At 38.0% G+C, this 24,524-nt stretch overlaps 1 protein-coding gene across 1 annotated transcript in view; it reads left to right on the top strand.

The window, feature by feature from the left end:
* Window positions 1–24,524, top strand: part of Trhde (thyrotropin releasing hormone degrading enzyme) — a 377,936-nt gene that overhangs the window by 247,187 nt on the left and 106,225 nt on the right. The window contains 1 exon segment of the mRNA XM_038315022.1: window positions 11,232–11,297. Within this exon segment, the coding sequence (XP_038170950.1) occupies window positions 11,232–11,297 (66 nt within the window).

Genomic DNA, 24,524 nt, shown 5'->3' with positions numbered 1-24,524 from the left:
CAAGATGTCATTTTTTTCCTGCTGTGTAGTTCTTCATTGTGTAAATGTACCACATTTTCCTTATCCATCTTCAGTAGAGGGGCATTTAGGTTGATTCCAGGATCTGGCTATGACAAACAAAGCTGCTATGACATAGTTGAGCACAGGCCCTTAAGGCATGATTGAGCATCCTCTGGATATATACCCAAAAGTGGTATTGCTGGGTTTTGAGGAAGGTTGTTTCCTAACTTTCTGAGAAATCACCACACTAACATCCAAAGGGGCTGTACCAGCTTGCATTCCCACCAGCAATGCAGAAGTGTTCCCTTTTCCCCACAACCTCTCTAGCATAAGTTGTCATCAGTGTTTTGGATCTTGGTCATTCTTATACGTGTAAGAAGGGATCTCAGAGTTGTTTTCATATACGTTTCTCTGATGACTAAGGATGCTGAACATTTCCTTAAGTGTCTTTCAGCCATTTTAGATTCCTCTGTTGAGAGTTCTCTGTTTAGGTCTGTACTCCATTTTTTTTTATTGGATTATTTGTTCTTTTGATGTCTAATTTCTTGAGTTCTTTGTATATTTTGGAGATCAGACCTCTGTCTGATGTGTGGTTAGTGAAGATCTTTTCCCATTCTGTGGGGTGTTGTTTTGTCTTGTTGACCATGTCCTTTGCTTTACAGAAGCTTTTTGTAGTTTTAATGAATTGTCAGAAAAATACAGTTGGACTTTCTTCTTGTCCTTAATTAAAACGATATAGTTGTCGCTGTCATTACTCCTATCTCTTAAGTCTAATAGTAGATATTTAACTGATCTAATGAGCTTGGAGTTGACAGCAGACCTAGAGCACTTAGCCGACATTAAGTGTCTGTAGTAATTATTAAAATTAGTTTGATGTGGCCCACAGGATGGATTTTGGAAGGGGAGAATGAATCTGATGTTGTCATTAAGAGGTTGTGAAATAATTCAGCTGCACAGAGGTAGAGACCTGGCCTCAGGAAGTAATAAATCAAAGAGGACTCCGGGGTTCTAAGACTGGGTGATGGAGCAATTGGTCATTAATTTCGCTTTCATGATTAGAATTAATTTTATTTCCATTTTCATTCTCCGTCTCCTCTTATTTTTTTCTTTTTTTTTAGATTATAATATAATTATATGCAACTAAAGAAGGTTGAGAACAGGAGAAAGTTTGTTTCCAGGGAAGATCATACCAAGTGCTTATCCAATACTAATGGATCAGCTATGAAAACATATATACAACCAATGGATAAAACAGGCTATGAATTTCAAAGACAACAAGGAGGGGAGCTTGGCAGGGAGCTTGATCAGTATGAGAGTCAAGACCATTCAAGGTTAGGTATTTTTCTCCCCCACCCTGTTTTTCAAATGCTAAAATAGCTCATATTATCTTTAAAAGAAGAAAGAATCTCTCTCTCTCTCTCTCTCTCTCTCTCTCTCTCTCTCTCTTTCTCTCTCTTTAAAAAAATCATAGGAGGATTTAGCCGGGCGGCGGTGGCGCACGCCTTTAATCCCAGCACTCGGGAGGCAGAGGCAGGCGGATCTCTGTGAGTTCGAGACCAGCCTGGTCTACAAGAGCTAGCTCCAGGATAGGCTCCAAAGCTACAGAGAAACCCTGTCTCGAAAAACAAAAACAAACAAACAAACAAAAAAAAAATCATAGGAGGATTTAATATATTCTTTCCCTTCAGACCAAAGACTTTCTATACTAACAGATTATGGCAGAATGTTGTTCTCTCTCTCTCTCTCTCTCTCTCTCTCTGTCTGTCTGTCTGTCTGTCTGTCTGTCTCTCTGTCTCTCTCTGTCTATGCTTAGTGAACAGATATCTTTCTGAAAGTTGCATCTGAAAAGCACTTTGATTTTGAAATCAATATGCTAACCCTTTCAACAACACAGACTATAGCAGGAATGTTTCATTGCATAGGTTTCTCTGTTTTTTTTAAAAGAACTATAATTAAAAACAACAGAGTGGATGGAAGCCAATTCAGGGACGTGTTCCGGGTCTGACCATGCTGGCGGATATGGAGCAAATGATTCTTTACTTCAGTTCTCCCATCTGTAAAGTAGAGGCAGTGAGTGGAGTTACTCCCCTCCATCCAGCCCAATAATGGAATGAACCATGAAGCACATGCACACAGCATAGAAGGTGTAGTAGCCAGAGACTTGAAAAGAAACTTCCAGTTTTGTTTATAGTCACCAGCTAATGTCTGTGACAAGCCAAAAGTAGATCGTACTTGTGGGGATCTCCATACTGCAAACTGCCCTATCAAATTAATTCTGATCTTCTAAAGGATAGACACCATGGTACATAGAGCATTACTGGGCAAGGGAACCGAATTAGTTTGGATGAGCAAGTAGAGGGTGTTGAAAGCCCTTGGATGGGAGAACTCCAGGTGGATAGCTTGTTACAGGAAGTATCTTCCAGACCAGCGATGTCCTTGAATCATATCCCCACTGGAGGGGCTTCTTGTTTTACTGGATAGGTGCTCAGTCATTGCCTTGGAGTAAGCTGCGGACTGCAGCTTTCTTGGGGGAGACCACAGAAGCAGCTGGCAATCGAGCAGTGTGTTTTCACGCACTTTCATCTTTTGTTGTGTTTGGTTTGTACTGAACTTGTGCTAAGGTAGCCTGGTGTTTCTTAGCACATAAGCACGCCCCACCCTCCCATGTCCTCCCAATGTTTCAATTCCAGCCAGAGAGGACGGGAAAGCCGTTTCAATCTTATTAATTTCCTTTCATGCTCTGCTGTCAGAGTGCTACTGCTTCCAAACTGAACAATTAGAACAATTTCCTTTTCCTTCTGTAGCAGGCGTTTTCTTTTGAACCCCCAACCAGCTCCCAAATCATCACACAGACACATATTAGTTTTGAATGCTTGGTCTAGGTTAGGCTCATTTCTGGCTAGCTCTTTTAACTTAAATTAACCGGTTTCTCTTTATCTACCTTTCTGCCTCTGGACTCGTTTCTTTTCTTTCTTTTTGTGTTTCTTACTTTCACTACTTTTTATGTCTGACTGACTGACAGCTTGGCCTGTGCCCCTCTTCCTGGCCTTTCTCATCTCTCTTCTTCTCCTCATTCTTCCTTAACTTAGATTTCTCTCCTATTTGTTCTCTCTGCCTGGCGGCTCCATCTGTCCTTTTGCTGCCCAGCTACTGGCTGTTCAGCAATGAGGTGCTGCTGGAAGGCAATGTGAAACAAATGCAACACATCTTCGCATAATTAGACAGTCATCCTTACATCGTTAAACAGATGCAGCATAAGGAAAAGGAACACACCTTCACACAGTTAAAGTAATATTCTGCAGCATAAACAAATATAACACATCTTAGCCTAGCTAAGACAATATCCCAGAATGTTTTTCTCTCTAGTTTCTCATTTCTCCAGTGATTTTAAAGAGTGTCTTGGTTCCGACTTGATTGCAGATCCCAAGACAGTAACCTACATCAGTTAAAGGGAACGATTTGGAGCTGGATATAAGTGGGTCTCTAATCACAGTTCTTTTACTTAATTTGGGTCAATGTCAGCAAGTTATACAACCTTTTAAGCCTCATACTTCTGATTGGACAAAATAATGATACCTTCTTTGTTACCGTGTGACTGTATCACACCATGAGCCTTTAGTGATTGCTACATTTCGAGTGATTTCTGTTCACTCACAGGACTTTTCTACAGCTTCCCATGTTTCACTCCTTCCTACCCAACATAGTTACTTTGAATCTAGTTCTACTCTCAGGATGATATAATCTTAAGACTGCCTTTGCATTGTGGAAAAGAGAAAGACAGGTTGCTTATCTGAAAATCCTTTGTACCAAGAAGTGTTTTGGGTGATGGGTCTACCCTGGTGAGACAGACAGGCCATGCCTCCTTGTGCAGCTGCACACTGCTGTGCTGAGACTGATTCCAGCTGTGCTTTGGGCCCTAGAATCTTAGTGACTTATCCCTTCATTTCCCTTTTCAGTTTTGTCTCAGGAAGCCTACGCGCATTCTCCCTGAGATAACTCAGATTCTCCTCTTCTTCTTCCTGGAAGTTTGTTCTAACACCTACCTCTCAGTCTGCATGTCTCCAATCACCATCTCTGTTCAATTCGTTATTTCTTGGAACAACATTCTCTCTCTGTATCTGTATATACTTTGTAAAGGCCAAGGGGTTGGTTGGTGGCGCACCCCTTTAGTCCCAGTACTCAGGAAGCAGAGGCAGGTAGATCTCTGTGAGTTCGAGGCCAGCCTGGTCTACAGAGTGAGTTCCAGGACAGCTAGGGCTACACAGAGAAACCCTGTCTCAAACAAACAAACAAACAAACAAACAAACAAAACCCCCAGGTAAGCAAAACACGAATGCCTCATGTTCACATGCTTTTAGCTTCATTCATCCTCATAGGATGTTAAAATAGTTCCTTCCTAATTGTTACTGACTACATTCCTCTGTTCAATATCATTTTCCTTGAAACCGGAAGCACAACTCTCAACCATGTCTTCCATGACTCTACTCTTACCCATGTTGCTTTTGGCTGTTTGTCACGCTCTGGTGTCCACCTTTGCTTTTAATTTAAATTCCCGAGTGTTTATCCTGAGCACTACAGAGAAGAGCAGAAAGCCCTATAGGTTCCATTTTTCTGTTGCCTTCACTGAAGCAAGAGCACACCTCTCTAGAGTTCTTACCTACTCCTAGTCCGGGTTGTGTCTCCAGCTGTGCCCTCTCCTGTAGTTCATTTCTTTGTCGCAATTCCTCTCCAGTCCTGGGCTTCTTGACCTATTTTTAAAACTTCACATTTTCCAAGTGATTTCTGTAGTTTCAATAACTTTGTCTAAAGTATGTCTTTATGCATAGCTTCTAATGTCATCTTCTCCTATCTCAGACTAAAATTCAAATTTACCTCTGTCACATTTGTTAAACCGCCTTGCTACCTCTCATTCACTGTAGTGAGAAGCGGCGGGGCTGCGTCCCGCCACCCGCCGCCGGCTAGCTTTACCCAAAATAATTACACGGAAACTGTATTCTTTTAAAACACTGCCTGGCCCATAGTTTCAGCCTCTTATTAGTTAATTCTCACATCTTCCTTTAACCCATATTTAGTAATCTGGGTAGCACCACGAGTTGTGGCTTACCAGGAGAGATCTTAACCTGCGTCCATCTCGGAGAGGAGCAGCATGGAGACTCCCTATGGCGAATGCCTGAAGCGTCTCCCCCACTCTACTTCCTTGTTCCCACAATTCTGTTCTGTCTACTCCACCTACCTAATTTTCTCTTAAAGGGCCAAGGCAGTTTTCTTTATTAATAATGAAAGTAACACATAAACACTCCTCCATCATTTCCCCTTTTTCTGTTTAAACAAAAAAGAAAGGCTTTAACTTTAACATAGTAAAATTACATGTAACAAAACAGTTATCAAGCAAGTATTACAGTTACAATATTTAAATCTATTTTATCTTTTATCATAACTAAGGAAAGCTATAACTATCTATTTATTCTTCAACTCCATCAAAGACTCCAGAAGGATATAATGCTACCTAAGTAAACAAGAAATAAGTAACTTATAAAACTCTAGAAATGACAGAGACAACTCGCTGCCTGGACAGTCACCCAAAGTTCCTCTGTACTGTTGGGGCATCCATCTTCAGCCTACAGGCCCATAAGTATCCAGCAGACATTTTCATGAAGCAGAAAAATTCCAAAGACAGTTCAGTCACTTTCTGCTGTGTCCTGCAGAACGTCTCGCAGACTCTTTAATGAATCAGGAACCCCAAAAGACCATCTCACCTTTAGGCAAGTTCAGCAGTCCTCTCTCTGCGGGTTCTTTGTGTCCAGTTTATGGAACAGTCCAGCCAAGAGCAGTTTCTTGCCCAAATGGCTAACAAACTCCATAAGTAGCCTCTTCGATGCCCATCTTCCTCTCGAAGTAGATTGGTGCTGCCAGGAGCAGATGTGTCTCATTGTCATGAAAAACCCTAAGTTATTAAAACATTAAATGCCATATTCTGCAGTCTTTGAAAGATATGAAGAATGTCTATCTAACTGAAATATATCTCTACATATCTAGAAAATCTAATAACATGACTACAAGCTTAACTATTATCAATGATTATCCATTAACAATCTATATTTCCTAATTATACATTACAGTTTTTAAAATGAACTACAATCACAATAGCTTAATCAAGATCAGAAATACATATACATATAACAAATTGACCTTAAAATCTATACCAGTGCAAATTCATATCTATATCATCTCCCCCTTTAAATGTAAAAGAACATTTATAAGCAATATTTGGGAAAATGGGCACAGTTTTTTCTCTCCAAACTACTTCCTGCTGAATGGGGGCGCTGTTATTTAGGTCTTTCATGGTGTAACCTGTGTGCTAGGTTCCTCTCAGTTGGCAGTTGAGTGAAGTAATTTTTTGAAGATGTTCACAGCAACCTTTCAGGAGGGCGTGGTCTATCATACCATATTGGGATAGAAGCAATCCACAGAGTCTCGTCCTCTGTGAAAACAAAAGAAGAAACTCTTTTCCAAAGCATCATGTTCTTAGATCCAAATCCTGAAGTCATACCATTAAGATGTCCATTCTGGTCTAGCCTGGCAGCCCATATAATTAAATGTCTCTCTGTACTTAGCTCCTTTACAGTCAAAAAAATCAAAGAAAGCACAACAAAATACATAATCCAGACTCTCTGTGAATTTTCCATTTTTATGCGGCTTATTTTCATTCTATCACTTTACTTTATTCTGTCTCTTTAAAGACTTTAGCCTTTTTTTAGGCATTAACTTTATTTTTTTATATTTTCTTCTTCTCTCTCTCAAGCCTACATACATTCATCCAACACTGTGACTCATTTAAAAGTCTTTTATGTCTGAATCTGTCCTATTGTGAATCTGTAATTTTTTTTACTGTCGAGAAACTTGTTTGATTTGAGCCTTTACATTGCTAAGCGCTTAAGACTCTAAGCTGTGACATTCCTAGGTCAAAAAACAGGTACTGTGAGCTTGCCACGCCCAGTCCAACATAGCTGAGCCTCTTGTGACTCTGAATCGGTTGCAGCTCTGAGCTGCAGAGCTGCGGGCTGCTCTGGATGTTGGCTCCACCTCTCTCCAATTTCAAAATGGAGGATGTACCATTTTCTACTAGCTCTGGGGCCGCCAGGTAGGAGCCGCACTCAGCACTTTAACTCTGAGACTGAGCGTGCAGCACAAAAACTCTTTTCATCCAAGTTACAGCCAAATCTGACATGCAGAGCACTGCGCAGTCTGAAAACACCTCTCTCTCTATGGCAGCAGGAATCCGCAAACGCTGTCCCGCCCGCCTAAGCCTGATTCCGCCATCTGCCCAGGTGCAGGCAGGGAGCAGTGAGCCATTGGCATGGTCTCAGAGTACTTTCTTTCCGATCCCAAGCGGGCAAGGTTTTTAAGTGGATTTAGTCACCACGTTGGAGCGCCAATCTGTAGTGAGAAGCGGCGGGGCTGCGTCCCGCCACCCGCCGCCGGCTAGCTTTACCCAAAATAATTACACGGAAACTGTATTCTTTTAAAACACTGCCTGGCCCATAGTTTCAGCCTCTTATTAGTTAATTCTCACATCTTCCTTTAACCCATATTTAGTAATCTGGGTAGCACCACGAGTTGTGGCTTACCAGGAGAGATCTTAACCTGCGTCCATCTCGGAGAGGAGCAGCATGGAGACTCCCTATGGCGAATGCCTGAAGCGTCTCCCCCACTCTACTTCCTTGTTCCCACAATTCTGTTCTGTCTACTCCACCTACCTAATTTTCTCTTAAAGGGCCAAGGCAGTTTTCTTTATTAATAATGAAAGTAACACATAAACACTCCTCCATCAATTCACCTTGCTCGTTTCTGGGTATCATGCATGTGGTTATCCGGGGTTTCATACCAAAGCTCTCACCTTTCCAAATACTTCAGCTCTGCAGTTCACACCTCTGAATTCTGCTTCAAACTTACTTCCCGCTCAGTCCCCCAATACGTGGCTTCATGCCTTCCTATCTGTATGACCTTCTCTCCTTCAGGTTTCTCCCCTCCTCACCTGTCCCACTTTGTAAATCAGATCCTTGTACCATCATGTTGATGGGGGGCTGAGTATATCCACCTTTGAGGCAGAACCCAGATGTCACTCTTTAGGACCTGCAGCCCCGTAGGGATGAGCTGTCCTGGCATGGTTCCTATTTGTATTCTGTGGGATATTATAGAAGAAACGACCAACTCACTACACATATGCTAAGGAAATAATTGAGTTTGGAAGATTACCTTCTCTTAAAAAGTGATTGCACATCGTGAAAACATATCAGCGAGGCAATAAAGACTATCTCCTTGATGAATAGCTGCTGTTTAAGAACCCAAAGTGACTGTCATGTGTGCAGACATTTTCTCTCTTTGTCAACCATTATTGAATTAAGGGAGCTTATCGTAGCCACCTGCAGGAGAGAGATGTGCCAAGTCTGAGGCAAGGAGGAGGTCTTTTGCTCTGTACATAGTCAGTGCCTCTGAAATCATTAGGTACTCGGATTACTAACAAGGTAAACCGAAATAAATAAATAAAGGACAGAAGAAAAACTACCAAATGATGATCGAGTTTTCCAACCTCTTACAGTGACATATCGCTTATGATATTCTAAGCAAATCAGTCAGTTTCTGTAGTTCTCCCATGGACCTTGTTTTATAAAGTTATGATGACGTTTCCTAAGCATGAGTTTCCATAAATCTCTTCAAGGTACTTCAGAGTCCAAATCGCCTTCTCGGGGCTGCAATTTTCAACCACAAGTGATTTTAGGTTGCCACATCATAAACGAGGTTAGCTTGACGAGTAAATATTTTCAAATTCAGAGACATGTGATTCAGCACTTCCTTGAAATGAGAAGTCTGTGTGGTGACTTTTAGTGTGGCCTTTGTTACAGCAATGGGTAGTACTTGTCCTGTACACTGACTAAAGAACATTAGGTCAACCCACCTGACACCTCTTTGCAGACTTCATTAAAACAGGCGTTTAAAAAAATTAGCAATCCCCAGAAAAGGTCAGTTAAATATAGAAGACTGTAGATGGCTCCAGGCAACATCAAAATATCCAGGCAATAAGTTTTCTGAAACGTAATTGAGTTATAGGATATAACAATAATGAAGAGTTGGGTTATTATGTCTTTTGCATATTGGTTATATATCTACGTCTTATTTCTGAGGCCCCTGCTCCAGCCTCCCTAAGACAGGAAAACAGGCTCATTCTTTATGATTACAGAGTACTCTTTTATCACCAGTTCATGCCAACTGATAGTTTTTATAGCTTGACAAGGGACCAAGTCATCATTACCTGGAGGGAATCACTTAAATCATTTGAAGATGGCTCTTCTGCTCCGAAGGGAACCTGGAGCCGACTGTCTCACAGTCTCTCTCTCCCCAGGTGGCAAGGGTTAGTGTTGTTGAAGAACTGACAGATTTTTCCCTCAGGGTGGGTAGACTAGATTGGAAAATACATTGGAGGAGAGTGTGTCAAGAAAATTCAGGGAGCAGAGCTGATGCGTTCTAAAGGGGATTCTCAGCTGCTCCCTAGATTGAATCAGAAGTGCTTATGTTTTATGGACTTGTACAAGTGTGCGGAAGACAAAGAGCAAGAAGCAAAACAATATCCATAGAAAGTGAAGATGTGAGAGGGAGAGAGATGCGGAGGGGCATAAAACTTCATGGTTTACCAGCTCATTTGTTGAGATGATAATAAGATTCTCATTTGAGGAACAAGTTCTTCAGGGAATTGAGACTTTATTTTTTTATGAGAGTGCTTTAAGGATGATTGACTAATGGAGTGAGAATATTAGATTGCATCAAGGTTCCAAAATTAAAGGCAATAGTTTTAGTGTTAAAAGGGGGAAATCACGGATGAGTTGGTGGACTGACGGCTGCAGGATGGTGCAAGTTGGGTGAGGGCTGTAGGGTTCTCTCCTTGAATAGGATACCCTGGGTGTGTGCTTTGAGACGTCACAGTGAATCTCGTCAGCATATACCATTGATGTGCATTAATAACAGTTAAAGAGACACCTTGGAGCAGGTGCTGTTGTAGTATGTGCATTTGTAAGAGTGGCGGAGGTTATGTAGGCACCAAGGAGTTTCCACTAAACCTAGACTATCGTTTATACTTAACCAGTCTCTGCCTGCTAACCCTGAAGCAACTCAGTGTGAACTGGTGGCTTCTAGACGCTAACTTAAAGTTTACATACAGGTTTGTGATCATCCTGGCTTACCGCTCATTACTTGGATTGCTTCAGGTTGGTTACTTTAGGCACATTTTGCACTGATTGCATTCTATATTTATTGTAACGGTAGTTCTCAGGTTTTCTAATTTAATATTTTATTACTCAAAATATATTAACCACATATCCTTTCTTACATATAACTACATCTGGCCTCTCTCAGAAATGGATATGACAAAAATATTGAGCCAAACAAAAACAACATCGATGGCTCACAATGTCTTTCAGACCCAGTTTTGAACTTTTCTACACACACACATGCGTGCATACACACACACACACACACATACCTTTTAATATATGTAATCCACACACATATATACTAATTTTTAATGTATGTACTTTATATACACATATACATACGTATGCACACACTAATTATTTAAGTCTCAAAACTGTCTTACTGAATGGAATTGTTGGTAACTCTATGTTGCAAGAGAAGAAAATAAGAAACGAGAGGTCTAATCCTTTGTTCCGGTAAAAGTGTTAAAAAACATAACAGAGATAAAGTTTGAACCCAGAAAACTTGATGGCTTCACACTTTCTTCTTCCCTTCGGCTGTGAAGCATCCTCACTTGATTTAGTTCAGTAACCACCTATGTTACCAGCAGATTCTATTTTCATTTGAATATTTCTAGGCGTGGGTGTCCTTATGTTACCAGATCATGGTTTTTGAGTATAAGTACCGTGTTTTATTAAGTTTGTCGTGTACCATGTTCGCCAAAGTATTTATTACTCCTAATTACAGACTGTTCTGTTCTGTCCGAGGGATTTTCACCTTGAAGCAGTAGGTTTTGATCCAGAAAACATGTAGATGTACAAAACATGGAATTTTCAACTGTCAAAGGAGATATGATTTTATGTGTTTCTCCTTGAATGTTTTCCAAGTAGAATAGACTGAAGGAAGTGAGCTGTTCTTGATTGACACGTGACACTGTGAGAATCACACTTGTTGAAATTTTTTCCTTTTCAATACCTTTCCCACAGGGCGCTGCTTTAATTAGAATGCTGGCTAATTTTATGGGCCATTCGGTTTTTCAGAGGGGTTTGCAAGTAAGTAACATGCTTTCTATGTCTTCCGACCATTGTTTTCTTGTCGTTATGTTTATTTGCAGGTTACGTCACACTTTGGGAAGTTACTAATCTCAAATTGCTTCTTCTATGAAAAATTTAAGAATTGCTAGGCAGGCTCGGTCCTTCAGTATGACGAAGGAAAAGTCATCTCAGGACACACAGTGTAAGGTCTGTCCATTCTCAAACAGGTAGACAATTTAGAGGCGCTTAATCGGCATTGAGGAACTGAACTAAGTTCGACCGAACTTCAGCAAACCTGCTATTATTTACTGTCATTGATATGCTTACACAATATGAAAACAAATTGTTGGCTTTACTAAAATTACATAATTGAGAAAACTTTGGGCCTGCTTCTCAGTTATGCACGCTGTTTTTGCTTTATTATTGGTGTACAGAGTTGCTGTTTGTCTCAGTGAAAATAAAATACTTTTCTTTGAAAGAGGTGTGAATCATTTTCAAAGAAAGGAGATAATCGTTTGTTTTTCATTTTGTGGTTATCTCTTAAAAGCCCGTTCTTTTCTAATGTGAGCAAGAAATGAAGTGGATAGAAACAGAAGGGGAAGTGGGAAGGAATTGGGAGGAGTAGAGGGAGGGGGAACGGTAATCAGGATATATTGTATGGGAAAAAAATGTGTTTTCAATCAAAGGGAAAAAAGAGAGAAGGAACAATTGCATATAACTGCATTTAGGGTAACGAGCCTGAAAATGTAAGAATGGATTTGTACAAAACAAAATTAATAAAAATGTAGAGCAGATAAAACAATAAAAAATTAGAATGTTGATTCCATTGAATCTGCTGGAGTAAATCACTCTCTTAGTCACTGTGATTGATGAATTATTTATGATGCATTCTGCTACTTAGAAGTGTCCTTTAAAGTAAATTGATGTTCACCTGAAATACAATTATGCTAAGACAGAGAGAGCAATCAATCTTATCTGTTCTTAGTAAACTTTTCATTTTGAAATTTAAATAAACTGCAACTGGGATTGGGTCATATTTTTGTAGTAGAATTCTATCCTTATCAGAAATAAACTGAAAGATAAAATACAAAGGCAAGAGTAAAATTTGATATGAAAAACTCTAAATTTAATGCAACAAACGAAAGGAGCATATACATTTATTGGAGAACAATTTTCCTTATAAAAACCACTCTTGCAGATTAGTTTTAGCAGGCATTGAAATTTATTTTAATCAGCCCTTTTCATTACAGACACCCTCAGAATACCTGAGTCCATTGAACATATTTGCTCAAGGATGTAGGTTCTATTTGCTGAGGGATGAAGACTCCATTCTGATCACATAGTCGAGAAAACCTTTTCTTTTCTCCCTTCTCTTTTCTTTTTGTTTCACCTCAAAGAAAGCCCTCCATGAATATAAACTATCTGGAGAAATGGCCTTCCTTATCCCCACTGCTTTGTTTTCCCCATCGAATCTGTAACAAGACAGTTTCAGAAAATATCTAAGTTTTCATGTGGTCAATATAAATTGAATTTGGATTCCTGTTGGCAAACTGATAGGAAATCATTTTCTGCATACAGTTGTTATTATTTCTCTTCCACTATGCACATCAGATTGAGTGACTGTGGTAAGTTATTTGGGCAGAGTGTTTTTGCTGCCTTTTCCCTTACCCTGTCATGTTTTCTATGGTATACAAAACATATTATTTTGAGTGTATCTTAAAATTTGTTTTGCTGACTCTGCCTCTTCAGTTTTATCTGAAATTGCAAAAAAAAAAAAAATGAAATAAACTTTTATTTGAAGCTAATGATAATGCACAATTTTGTACTCAACACTTGACTTTGTTAATTTTCAAGCAAGGGAGTCTATGTTTGTCAACACTGCATTTCCCTGGCCTCGCTGGCCTCGTGACATCTCATTGATCGGGTGGATCTGGATCCTTCAGTGCTTGGTCCGCAGCTTCATTGGTACTTGTCACTCAAACTGATTTAGTGTATCATCAGCAGTTCGGATTAGTTGACACTAGATCCTTCTGTCTGGGTGATAAATTATCGTCTCTTGTGCATGAAGATGTATGGGGTACATTTTGGAGATGACCTCCTCAGCAGACACTTCATGTCATGGTGCTGAGTGTTGGGGGAGTTCATATTAATAAGCTTGCCAGTCACAAGGCTCTGGAGAGTTTTACTTTACAAGTTGTTGAAAGGGCTATTCTGGGATGTCAGCATTTACCTCTGAGGAAAATATATTCATTGTTTATATATTAACCATGGCTATTTTTATGTTGACAAATGAAAGTTTATAGTTTGCAAATAGATTATGTTCATATTTACTGGCTCAGGCAACCCCAAACTACAAATGAGGCGCACTTTCACATGCTGTTATTCCTTCTTTCTTTTCTTTCTCTTTCATTCTTTTTGCATTAAATTTTTCACCATGTACTCAAATGATTCCCTTAACTATGATATGATAGCAAGCTATGATATCAGCTTCTTTTTATTATCCAACAAAACCTGTTTTTTTTTTTTTCATCTCTGTATGGGTTATTCTAAACTTTTTTTAAGAACAAGGCAAAAAATATTTACAAATATGCTATGTATAATTTATCTAGTAGATTTCTAGGTCAGTTTATATATTCACATTTTCTTAGATAATATTTGAATAGAGTTTCAACAATATTTTACATATCACACAGTAATTTGTGTGGCAATATATAGTTTAAATTTCAAACTGAAGATATATCACAGCAGGCAGGGATTCTGAAACTTTTGGAGAAAAAAATTGTTGTGGGATATTTGATTGCCCTGTGAAACTCTGAAACTGAGTTAATAAAATTAACCTTGGGTCAGGGGGTGGAGCAAGTGAGTAGTTGACAGGAATTAGGCCTAGAGAAGATGGAGGAGCTAGGAATACAGATCGAGAGCCTCACAGGGAGGAGAAGGGAGAGACTTAGAGATTCCTGAGCATTTTGGGCTTAGGATGGAAAGAAGAGATGCTCTCTTTCTGGATCTCTTCCAGTCCAAAGGGAAAGTCATCTGGTTTCTTCTTGGCTGTTCTGATCTAGGAGGTTTTCACGCTCTCATCTGACTCCTGACACTTTATTGGCAACTAGAACAATAGTTTCAGCCTACAGTCGGCATCTGCAGACAAGCTGGTGTGATGGCTGGTGGAATGCCTGCAGGCCACAGCGGGTCTTTATGTATCAGGAGATTCAGGAGCAGTTGCTAAGCTGACAGAAAAACGACAGAAAACTTTTGTTTTTATTCATTATATAAACTATAAATAAGCTATCAGACACCAAGGAGAAAATTAAATGAGTAAAAATGTCCAATTGCAAGGAAAGTCTTGATGTTTTCAGACATCTTATTTCTATTGAGTTTACTGAAAAGTTTAAATTGTTTAGTTTTTCATGACTTTTAAAAAGAAATTTTCTCAAACCTCTACTTTAGTAAACAAATTGTATTCATAAGTTGAGATTAGTTGATAATTTTGCTAATTATGTTTGAATTGAAAGTGGAACATGCCAAATGAACCTAATTTAAACTTTTTTGTTTTTGATTATATATACCATTCATAACTAATATATTTCAAGACACAGAAATGATTATATTTTTGCAAGCTCTACATATCTACTGTTAAATATAATCCATTACACAAAATGATAGCAGGCAGTTTGTGGGACGCTTGAGGCAATAGAATAAGTAGCGAGAAATAATTCTCATTTCTCTTAATTAATATTCAACCTCCTCCGAGCCATGACATCTCTCTTGGCCTCCCGCCTTATTGCAAAACTGAATTTTCCAGACCTTTTCTATCTTTCATGGTTTCTAAATATAGGATTTATTTAGGACGGTTGATCAGTTAGGCAATTTTATTTGATATTTCTTAATTTGGTACAGCTTTTTTTAATTTGATGGAAGCATACCATTAACTGCATGTACAGAAGCAGCTCTCTGTCCTTGAGCTTCCTGGGGTCTGCTGGTTATCGTACAGTGTGGCCATCAAGGTATGCACCAGTGCAGCCATATCAAGCTAGTTGAGTATCTGCTGCCCTGTTGCAGCTTTTGTTAATAATGTGTTTTCTTTTTCTGGTATAAAAATCAACCTATGGTCTCCTGGGGTTTAAACTACTTATTAACTTTTCTGCTTTATTCCAAATATTTAGTATTTTTTGTGATAATCTATGGTTGTCTTACATGCTATTTGCTAAGGGCTGTTGGAAACTTGTTGATGATTTCTCTAGCGTATGTTATGTCAGAATTTCTAGTTGTTCCCCTTAACTGTGGAATTGACTTTATCTACAGTGTCTTGGAGGTAGTCTTTGAGGAGAATTAGCATTCACCTTGTTGAGTATTACTACTGGGAATTCAGACAAGGGAGGGACTTCTCAACTAGGGGAGCTGTTTTTAACACTAGGCAGAACTCAGGGGATTTAGACCTTTGAAGCCTGTGTTCTAAGCATGCTTGCCATTAGCCTTCCCTTCTGTACACCGTTATTCATACAAACACGATGAACACATGTATTGCTATTATCCTGCTATCCCTTATCAATGCTGCCTCCTTTAAAAATCTAACAGATAGGCAAACCCTTGTCGATAGCTTTCTTTAAAGAGGTAGATCCTTTTCTTAAAGGACTAGCACTTATCATAGATAAACCAGCTTCAGTTTTAATGTTCATATTGAAAATGGATCATGGAGAAAATCAAATACAAACTTTTCTGTTGTCAGATTATGTCTTTCAGTTACAATTAATATATGTTGAAGATGTTAAGTTCCCACACCTAGCTCTGTTCTACCCTATCAGGCCAAGCCAGTTTCTTTATTGACCAATGGTATTCACACCATACAGAGGGGAATCCCACATCAACTATCACGTTTTCTTTTAAAGCAAAATAATTGTATCCTAAGGATCTGAGCCTGAAAGTATCATTCTTCATGTTATTATGAATTGACATCAGGTAATTAAATATATATATATATATATATATATATATATATTAAACACACACACACACACACACACACACACACACACGAAATATCATTGTTATGCCTGATGCAAACTGAAACCTTAAAATCCCTATCAGAGTGAGTCACCTTCCAGCTCAGCCAGTGAGAATAAGTCAATAACTTGTAAAATATGTTTGAATAGAGAAAGATTTCTCTTAATTAGTATTTAACTGCTCTCCTCCATAAGGTAACCTACAACATGTTTGGCTCCAATTATCAGGTTGAAAATTGCTTATGCAAATCAATGTAAGCAATGAGGTGTGGAGAAAAAACAAAAGGGAAATGTCATTATTATTGGTTCGTGCTCATAAAATTATGATGGCCTGAGGGTAATGACAGGCATAAAGCCGCGGTGATTATTAGTAGCAACACCACCCTTAATGACATGTTCCTGTGAAGTGTTATATGTAAGTATGTGTATTCGAGATTTTTATTTGAGGATCATGGGCTTATGTATAGGCGTATTTGCTCCCTTGCATGTGGACTTTTAGACAAACTGAAAGTTAGCCATCAGAGCAGAGATGGTAAACTGAAGATAACTCTTTCCTAAACAGACTATAGAGCGTATTTACCATGATGAAAGCTGAATTACTCTTAATGTAAAATTACCGTTGACACTTCACCCAAATGTGTCTAACTCCACTTACAGGCTTGTAAAGGTTTCGATACTCGTAAGCATAAAGCTGAATATTTCATAATGATTTCTAGTGATCAATCAATATCATATAATACTGATACCATTGCAAAGTTTTTAGACATCTGGTCTGCCTTAACCAGCATTTAATTTGTCAAATAATTAGCCACGAAGCTAAAATGAGGAAGTACATTATCAAATACATGTGTGTGTGTTTGTAATGCATGGAGGTCAGAATTTCTGTTTCTTGAATGAAACAATATAACTTTTAAAAAGAAATGAAAATCACTACTCATATTTCTGAAATAAGAGGAAAAAATGTTGTAGTCATCAATTTCACTTAAAAGAGACAAATCAGTTTGCAATAAAATGTGACACCAGCATTTTCTTCTCATTTCCACAATTACACTTATAATCCATAATTCATGCTCACATAAGTTCAGTAGAGCTGTAGGAAAATCAGCATGGTCTACCTCAGGACCAGTGGAGCCACATAAGACCCTGTCCTGTCTGATTGGATGGCCTCTTCTGCCTTGCCCCTCTCCTTTCCTTTCTTGTCTTCTCTTCCCTTTCCCTTAACTTCCTCTCTTTGCTTTCTTCAGACATTTTCCTTACTTGGGTTAGAGCATAGAGTTCTTTTATTTGACTCTGAGTCACTTTGACTTCTTTTGGAGGAAGGATTGAAAAATACATTAACTCTTTGCTTTTTATTTTTTAAAAAAGCATTATATTTATTTACTATCAATTTTACTATTAAAATAAACAGAATTTCTTTATGTAATAGATATTTCTAAAATTTTTCTATGTTGCATTCTTTATGAACATTTATCAGGTAGTTTATTATGTATGGATTTCGGCTGAAGAAATCAATGTTTAGAGAAAATAGATAACTCCTTAGATAATTTCTAAAAACCACATGATAGGTAAGGATCAGCATGGATTCTTAACTAGATTTTCCAGTGTATAAACAATGTTTTTTCTAATTGATTGAATTACATCTTATTCTCCATTGGTTGCTAGTGCCATGGATGTGTGAGGAAAGAGTCGGAGAGTGAAGACACACTATGCTCATGCCTGCAACCACTAGGCATTTTAGGGAGACACAATGCCTATTCCTGTAAGCTGTGGGCATCTTGATTTACAAAAGGCAGTGCACTTTTTTTATCTGCCAGGATATACTTTATCTATTTTTGTGAGCTAGTGATGGTCAGAGCCCTTTATCTGGACATTTAGAAAAAAAGCATTTCACAAGCTTGAGTTGTGCCAACAGATTCATTTTACGTCTTGGTAATATTTCAAGCTAGCAGCAACAGGGAGAAGTGGGTATATTTTAGTACCTGGAAACACCCCTGTAGACTATTATATTTACACTATTTTTGCTGACAGGTATAGAATCCTTTCAGGTTCTTCTGCAATGGAGTACAAGTGTAGCAATGACAATATTGTAACTCATAAGACTTCTGCTTGTAGGCATTGGTGCTGTGATCCATAATTGCTACATAAGAGACATTTGGAAACCAAAGTGGTGTGGATATAGCTATTGTCTATAATTTAAAGTGAAGAAACAAACAAAATCCCTTTTCAAATGCTGGCAGGTTGTTTTGATTTAAAATACTCTGTGGCATGCTATATTTGACAACCTAGTTTTAAAAATACTATTTTTTTTTACAAAATTTGCATTCATTAAACAAGGTGATGGATTTTTAAAATATGTAAAACACATTTTTTTTTGTTCCTGAAAAAAAAAATAGCTGAATACGTGTCTAGGCAAGCCGCTTCTGAAAGTAAATTTAGAATAAACACACATTTAAATTTCTGATTCAGAATGGCTTGCAAACAATTATACTCAACTATTGTTCTTATATTTCCTCAAATAGCTTAATTTTCTAAACACCTCACTTTCCCCCCTATATTTTAAGCTTTATGTGGATGCTTGAAACTACTTATATGGAGCATGCTCAGTAATGGATCTGGTTCCTCTCATACTAGAATTCAGCAACAGAGAAAATTTGAATAATGACTTATTCCTTTCCATCCTTGGCTCTTCTTTGTAAGAATTAAACTACAGACATTCCTTTTGTTTTTGCATAAGACTTTCTCCCTCAATGTTCTGCTGCTCCTACTCATTTTGACCCATAATATCCAGGAAAGTCTGCAAATATTAAGCAAAATTAATACCTCAGTCTATAGTGCAGCTTTCTCTGTTTCATTTGACTGTCCATGATAGTACTAACTGGTTCTGTTTCTCTCAAGGTCAAGGTTTTGAATATTTGTTCTGAAGTACATGAGCCAGGCTCAAATAAGACTGCCAAGCTCTTGGTATCATTGCTATGATGGGAACATTTGATCACTATTGTTGTTCAATATCACTTGAAAATCACCTTATGCTATCTGCTTAAAGTAGTTACGTTCATAGGAATGTCGTTACCAATTTAAAAACCTTCACTCTAGATGTTTAATTTAAGTCAAAATCTTTAAAAAAGTTTTTATTGTCACTTTGTGTACCCACCATTTGTGAAACTTTCTGCCTTTTCTTGTATTCATTTTTTTATCTTTAAACTACTTGTCTGCCAATATTTTTTGTTAAGTGCACACCTCATTCCCCATATTGTTTATCCACAACACAGATGAAAGCCTACCACATTTATGAAATAGTCATCTTATACTTTGAATTTTAAATAAATTGTAAAATAGAGTATTTATTTACTGTTTCATGATCCCCAAAATGATTTGTTGAAAATCTGCATTTGCTTTTTGAAATCAACTCTTTTGATATATTAGACATGAGTTTAGGTTTCAAACAATATAATAAACTATGGCAGATTTAAGGTGACACGAATTTATTAAAAGGACTAAAAGTGATCCATCACATTATTGAGAAGGATGGACAAACAAAACTCACCAAAAGGTTATAATGAAACTTAGAAATCATGATAACTTCTAGTGTCACACCCTTAGATGTGGCACTCAGATGGTGTCATTAGCATGGTGGTCACTCTGTGCTCAGTGCCGACTTCTCAGCACAGGGTATGATCTCTCTGCGTCTCAGACATTTTCCACTGCTTCTTTAGGATTCACAGTTCTGTGCTGAAGCCTCCACTTGTTGGAGGCCAGGACACATGCTTAAACTTTAGGTGCCAGGGGAAGTGAGAGGGAATATTTAGCATTTTGTCCTTTCCATTTCAACACCGAGAGGGAGTTCTTGCCTTCCGCCCACATTCCACATTGAGTTATTGCTCCTATGGAGTTCAAATGAGATCAAATGCTGAAAAGCTAAAATGTGAAAAGTGCTTGTGAAATTTTTTTTTAGTGGTGTAATTATTCCTGATAGAAAGTAACAATAGCTCAAACTTTTGCATCAGCATCCTTGTCTAGTCTTCAGAAAAACCAGTGCTCGAGTTTGCCTGACGTTCTGAAGAACATTCTGCCCCTTGTTGTCACCTAGGTCCAAACCTGAGTGGCTCTCTTCATCATAGAAATGTACACAAATGTACCTGCTCTATCCAGAGATAGTCCGCTGCGTTTTCTTATGATCAACATCCTGCTTTTAGTTCTCATCCCCATTGCCAGCTATTTGCTTTAGAAGACCATGATTTCCCTGGGCATCGAACCAAATGATGCTACCTTAAGCTGTATTACCAGTATTTTGCCAAAACCCGCAGCATGATTTGGTTCAGTGATTAATGTTGGAAATGAGTTTGCTGCAGGATTTGAGGGGGAAACTTTATGAGTTTTGGAAAGAGTCCCATTATGGGATGCTGTCTTTCTCCTTTGTACAAGTTCCTGTCTAAAGGTGATGCTTCAGATTGTTGTTGCCATCCAGCTACGTAAGTGAGAACGAGTCTAAGACATGTATAAAAGCAAGAGACCTCAGATCTGCTCTATCCCCAATACAAAGGAAGAAGTTTCCTTATTTTTAAAGCTCAAACCAGAGAAAATAACTACAAGGATTTTATTGGACCATTATCTATGTCCCCAGGAATAAGTCACTTAAATTGCTAATTCTCCATCCAGTCTTGTGAAGGGACTTACTAAGAGGAGAACAAGTTTTCTGTACTTATTTTCACGTCTTAGATGATAAAAAAAGTACTTGTGCTTTACTTCCTGAGCTTAATCTCTTTCCTTTAACTCTTGTCATTTTTGTCTAATTATCTTTCATATATGACATGTCATGATTCATGTCACATGTTAACAAAGAAAGAAGAAAGTTGTCTCAGATATAGTAATTCAAACTTTTGATGAAGTTAAGTTTATGTCATATATTTGAGAAGTATTCGCTGAAATAATGAGGCATGCCCCATATCACGATCTTAAAAGGATTTCTTGAGTAAGCCTAATAGATGCAAGTTAATAACTGCATTATCAGTATTAACAGAGGACCATGCTGCACATCGAGTGCTGTATCATAGACATACATTGATGTGTGTACCAGGCTAAGAACAAGCATGCTGGTTAAACAGTAATAAAATGGTTTTGGCAAGTTCCTTAAATCCTTGCAATTTGCTTAGATAATGTGGGCAGCCAACAGTAAACAATACAACATGCTATGGAAATGATCTTATATAGCACGATGAATATCAATCTAAGAAAGATAGCTCAAAATCAAGAAAGGCATTGAAGTGGGCAGGGAAAGATTCCTGGGAGGTATTTATCAAAAGTTTGTTCTGGAGTATAAACTGAATTTAAGCAGTCAAAAGAGAAGCTAAGATAGAAAACTGCTAGCCGGGCGGTGGTGGCGCACGCCTGTAGTCCCAGCACTCGGGAGGCAGAGGCAGGCGGATCTCTGCGAGTTCGAGGCCAGCCTGGTCTACAAGAGCTAGTTCCAGGACAGGCTCTAGAAACTACAGGGAAACCCTGTCTCGAAAAACCAAAAAAAAAAAAAAAAAAAAAAGATAGAAAACTGCATGAACAAAGAAAAAAGATGCATTCGGCATATTCTAAAACATCAAAGTGTCTCAGATGAGGCACTAGAACAACAGGAAAAAAGATGGGGTTGAAGGGGTATGTTTTTAAGCTACATAAAGGAGTTTGGATAGTATTTAGAGCTATCAGTGGTTCATGGTAGAGATTATAACTCAAGGTGATAAAAAAGAGACAGTGGTAGTGGAAGTCTTCATTTCAGGAGAGTGATTGACACAGAAGTGAAGTGGAATGGGAGGGCCTTGGGGAGATGCTTTTACCATAAACCCTCATATGGATGTGGGGGAAAGAGAGGCACCAATATGACTTTCTAGTTGAGGGGATGGAAAATTGTCATTGGAAAAGGTTACCCGAAACAGCTGCTGTTGGATGGCTAAAAGCTCCCAGACACGTGTGATTCTCATTGTGTCTGCAGCACACTGTGATTGCTGGCTGTCAGTAGGCAGTTGTTTGCATAGCTTGTTTGTGATTTGGGTATGGGCTACAGTCACTGATGTCCAGCCTTTGATTTGTTATATGATGATGTGGGGTTAATCAAATAAGATAAAGTATAAAGAACTCATACTGTGCCAAAATCTTGGTAAATTTATTTTACATGTGTTTTACCCTTCCTTATTACTACTATACTTTTCCTTATTTTGTCCAGTTTTCCAGCCTATAGCCTGAAATTATTAAAAAAGATTATAGAAAAATGTACAGCTAAATAAAACCACTAAAAATTATAAGTGATAATATATACAGAATTCTTCAGTACTCTAACATTGTTTTATAACTACATGTGGTATGCTTTTCATATTCTTTATCTTATAGATGTGAAAACAGGCAAAAAAGAAATTAAGAACTTAAATATTGTGGCTTGCTCAGAATTTATATTTTATATAGATAGTGAGTGTTTGACCTTAGATTTGATTCCAGACTTGTCAGGTTCCCATTTCTCTTTAAACTCCTGTGCCATGATGCCTCTCTCCCTCAGTAGATCTATCAAAACGTATGCTTATTGACTACATTTTCAAATATCCACATTATATGCCGTTGCTTGCTGTTTCCAATAACTCTATTTCTGAAATAACTAGTGTGTGGTACCCATAATTTTTTTAGATGTTAACACTAAAACATTCAATGTTATGTAATAATGCCAAATCTATTACTGATTGTCTTTCATAGACCTGAAGAAAAACATAGATTTTGGATTCATATGTCTAAAATCTCTGTATACATTGCCTCAAAAATTATGAAATAAAATTAAAATTTTATTAATTACATACATATATTTCAACATATCTTGCAAAATAGTAGTTGTGCCATGACATCTTCAGGGTCATTCATAGGAGTAAGTCCCACACAAACACAAATTACATATAGGTTTTGTGAATATTCTTAGTAAACTTTTTCCTGCCAACCTCTCCTCAGCACCTACACAGCCTCTTGGCATGTCTGGGGCTTTATACATTATACAAAATGAATGAATGGATGCTTAACTATTAGACGAACACTCACTATCCTTTGATTTTCTTTGTAATTTTGCTAGGCAATGCCATTTTGTTCATATAAGAAATAATTGTGTTGCGCAAGAGAAAAATAAAATAACAAAGAAGTCATTTTTCTGGGAAAGAAGTATTTGAACATATGTAGACTTCCATTACATCTCAGTACTGTGTTTGGAGTAGCTCCAAGAAAAATGGTACCATCACTGACCACTGAGGCACTAATGCTGAGGCTGCCACTGAACTTTGAGAAGTGACATTTCAAGCCACTTGAAGTGGAGTGTTATTATGAACTTGAGGACAACTAAGTATCCATCTGTTCATCAGTAGAACTCGTCCAACTTACAGCATAAACCAGAGGGCTTTAGTGTCCTATGAGATGAAAAATTAATTGTTGGATCACATAGGATTCTTTGCTTTTCCTTGTAAGTGTTCTAGAAGCATGGTCCACAATAAGAACCGAATCCTAGTGATTTTAGCTTAATATGTTCAGTAAGATCTTAAAAATCATATGCGATACTTTTTTAGTTCTTTTGAGAGTTTCACGCGTGAGTTCATTATATGTATATTATTTCCACTATTCCCCTCAAACTCTTGCCTACTCCCTCTGGAATTCATGACTTATTCCTGCAGAGTAATAGTAATTGTTGTTATATACCATGATCTATATATCCCTGAGAGCCATTGAGCCATTTAACATTGCTCATATACATATATACATATATATTAAATCCCATATATATATATGTTGACCACCTGGGATTGGATAACATGCTGCCTGAATCTCTTCATCTAGTGGTGTAGTTAATTCTGCATTCTTCCCAAGTTCTTTCATTTAAATGCTAAAAGAAATAAAGAAAAGGAAGAAACTGAAAGCTGAAGTCATTGTTTAAAACCTATCTCTCCATACCTGTACCTCCCCTGGCCCCCCAAAAGCAAACAAATCTATCTCCTGAATACATGTACAACTAATTCCTGAAGCTTGGTTAAATCTGAATTGGCATTCATATTGGCTATAATTGATTGCATGTATGTACTATGTTTAATAATGTTATTCATAGCACCTGATGATGAAGTTGAACTTGTGGTTGCTAAGTTGGGGTTGTTCATCACCTCTCTGGGATCATGATTAAGTGAGAACTGTCACTTGTTCTGCTCTGAATTGCCAAGAAAATCTGAATCTTGTCACAGGGTCTTCC

The sequence above is a fragment of the Arvicola amphibius genome, chromosome 17, assembly GCF_903992535.2.
Source record: "Arvicola amphibius chromosome 17, mArvAmp1.2, whole genome shotgun sequence".
Taxonomy (NCBI): Eukaryota; Metazoa; Chordata; class Mammalia; order Rodentia; family Cricetidae; genus Arvicola; species Arvicola amphibius.
The sequence above is the reverse complement of the archived record's forward strand: the minus strand, read 5'-3'. Positions and strand labels throughout refer to the sequence as shown.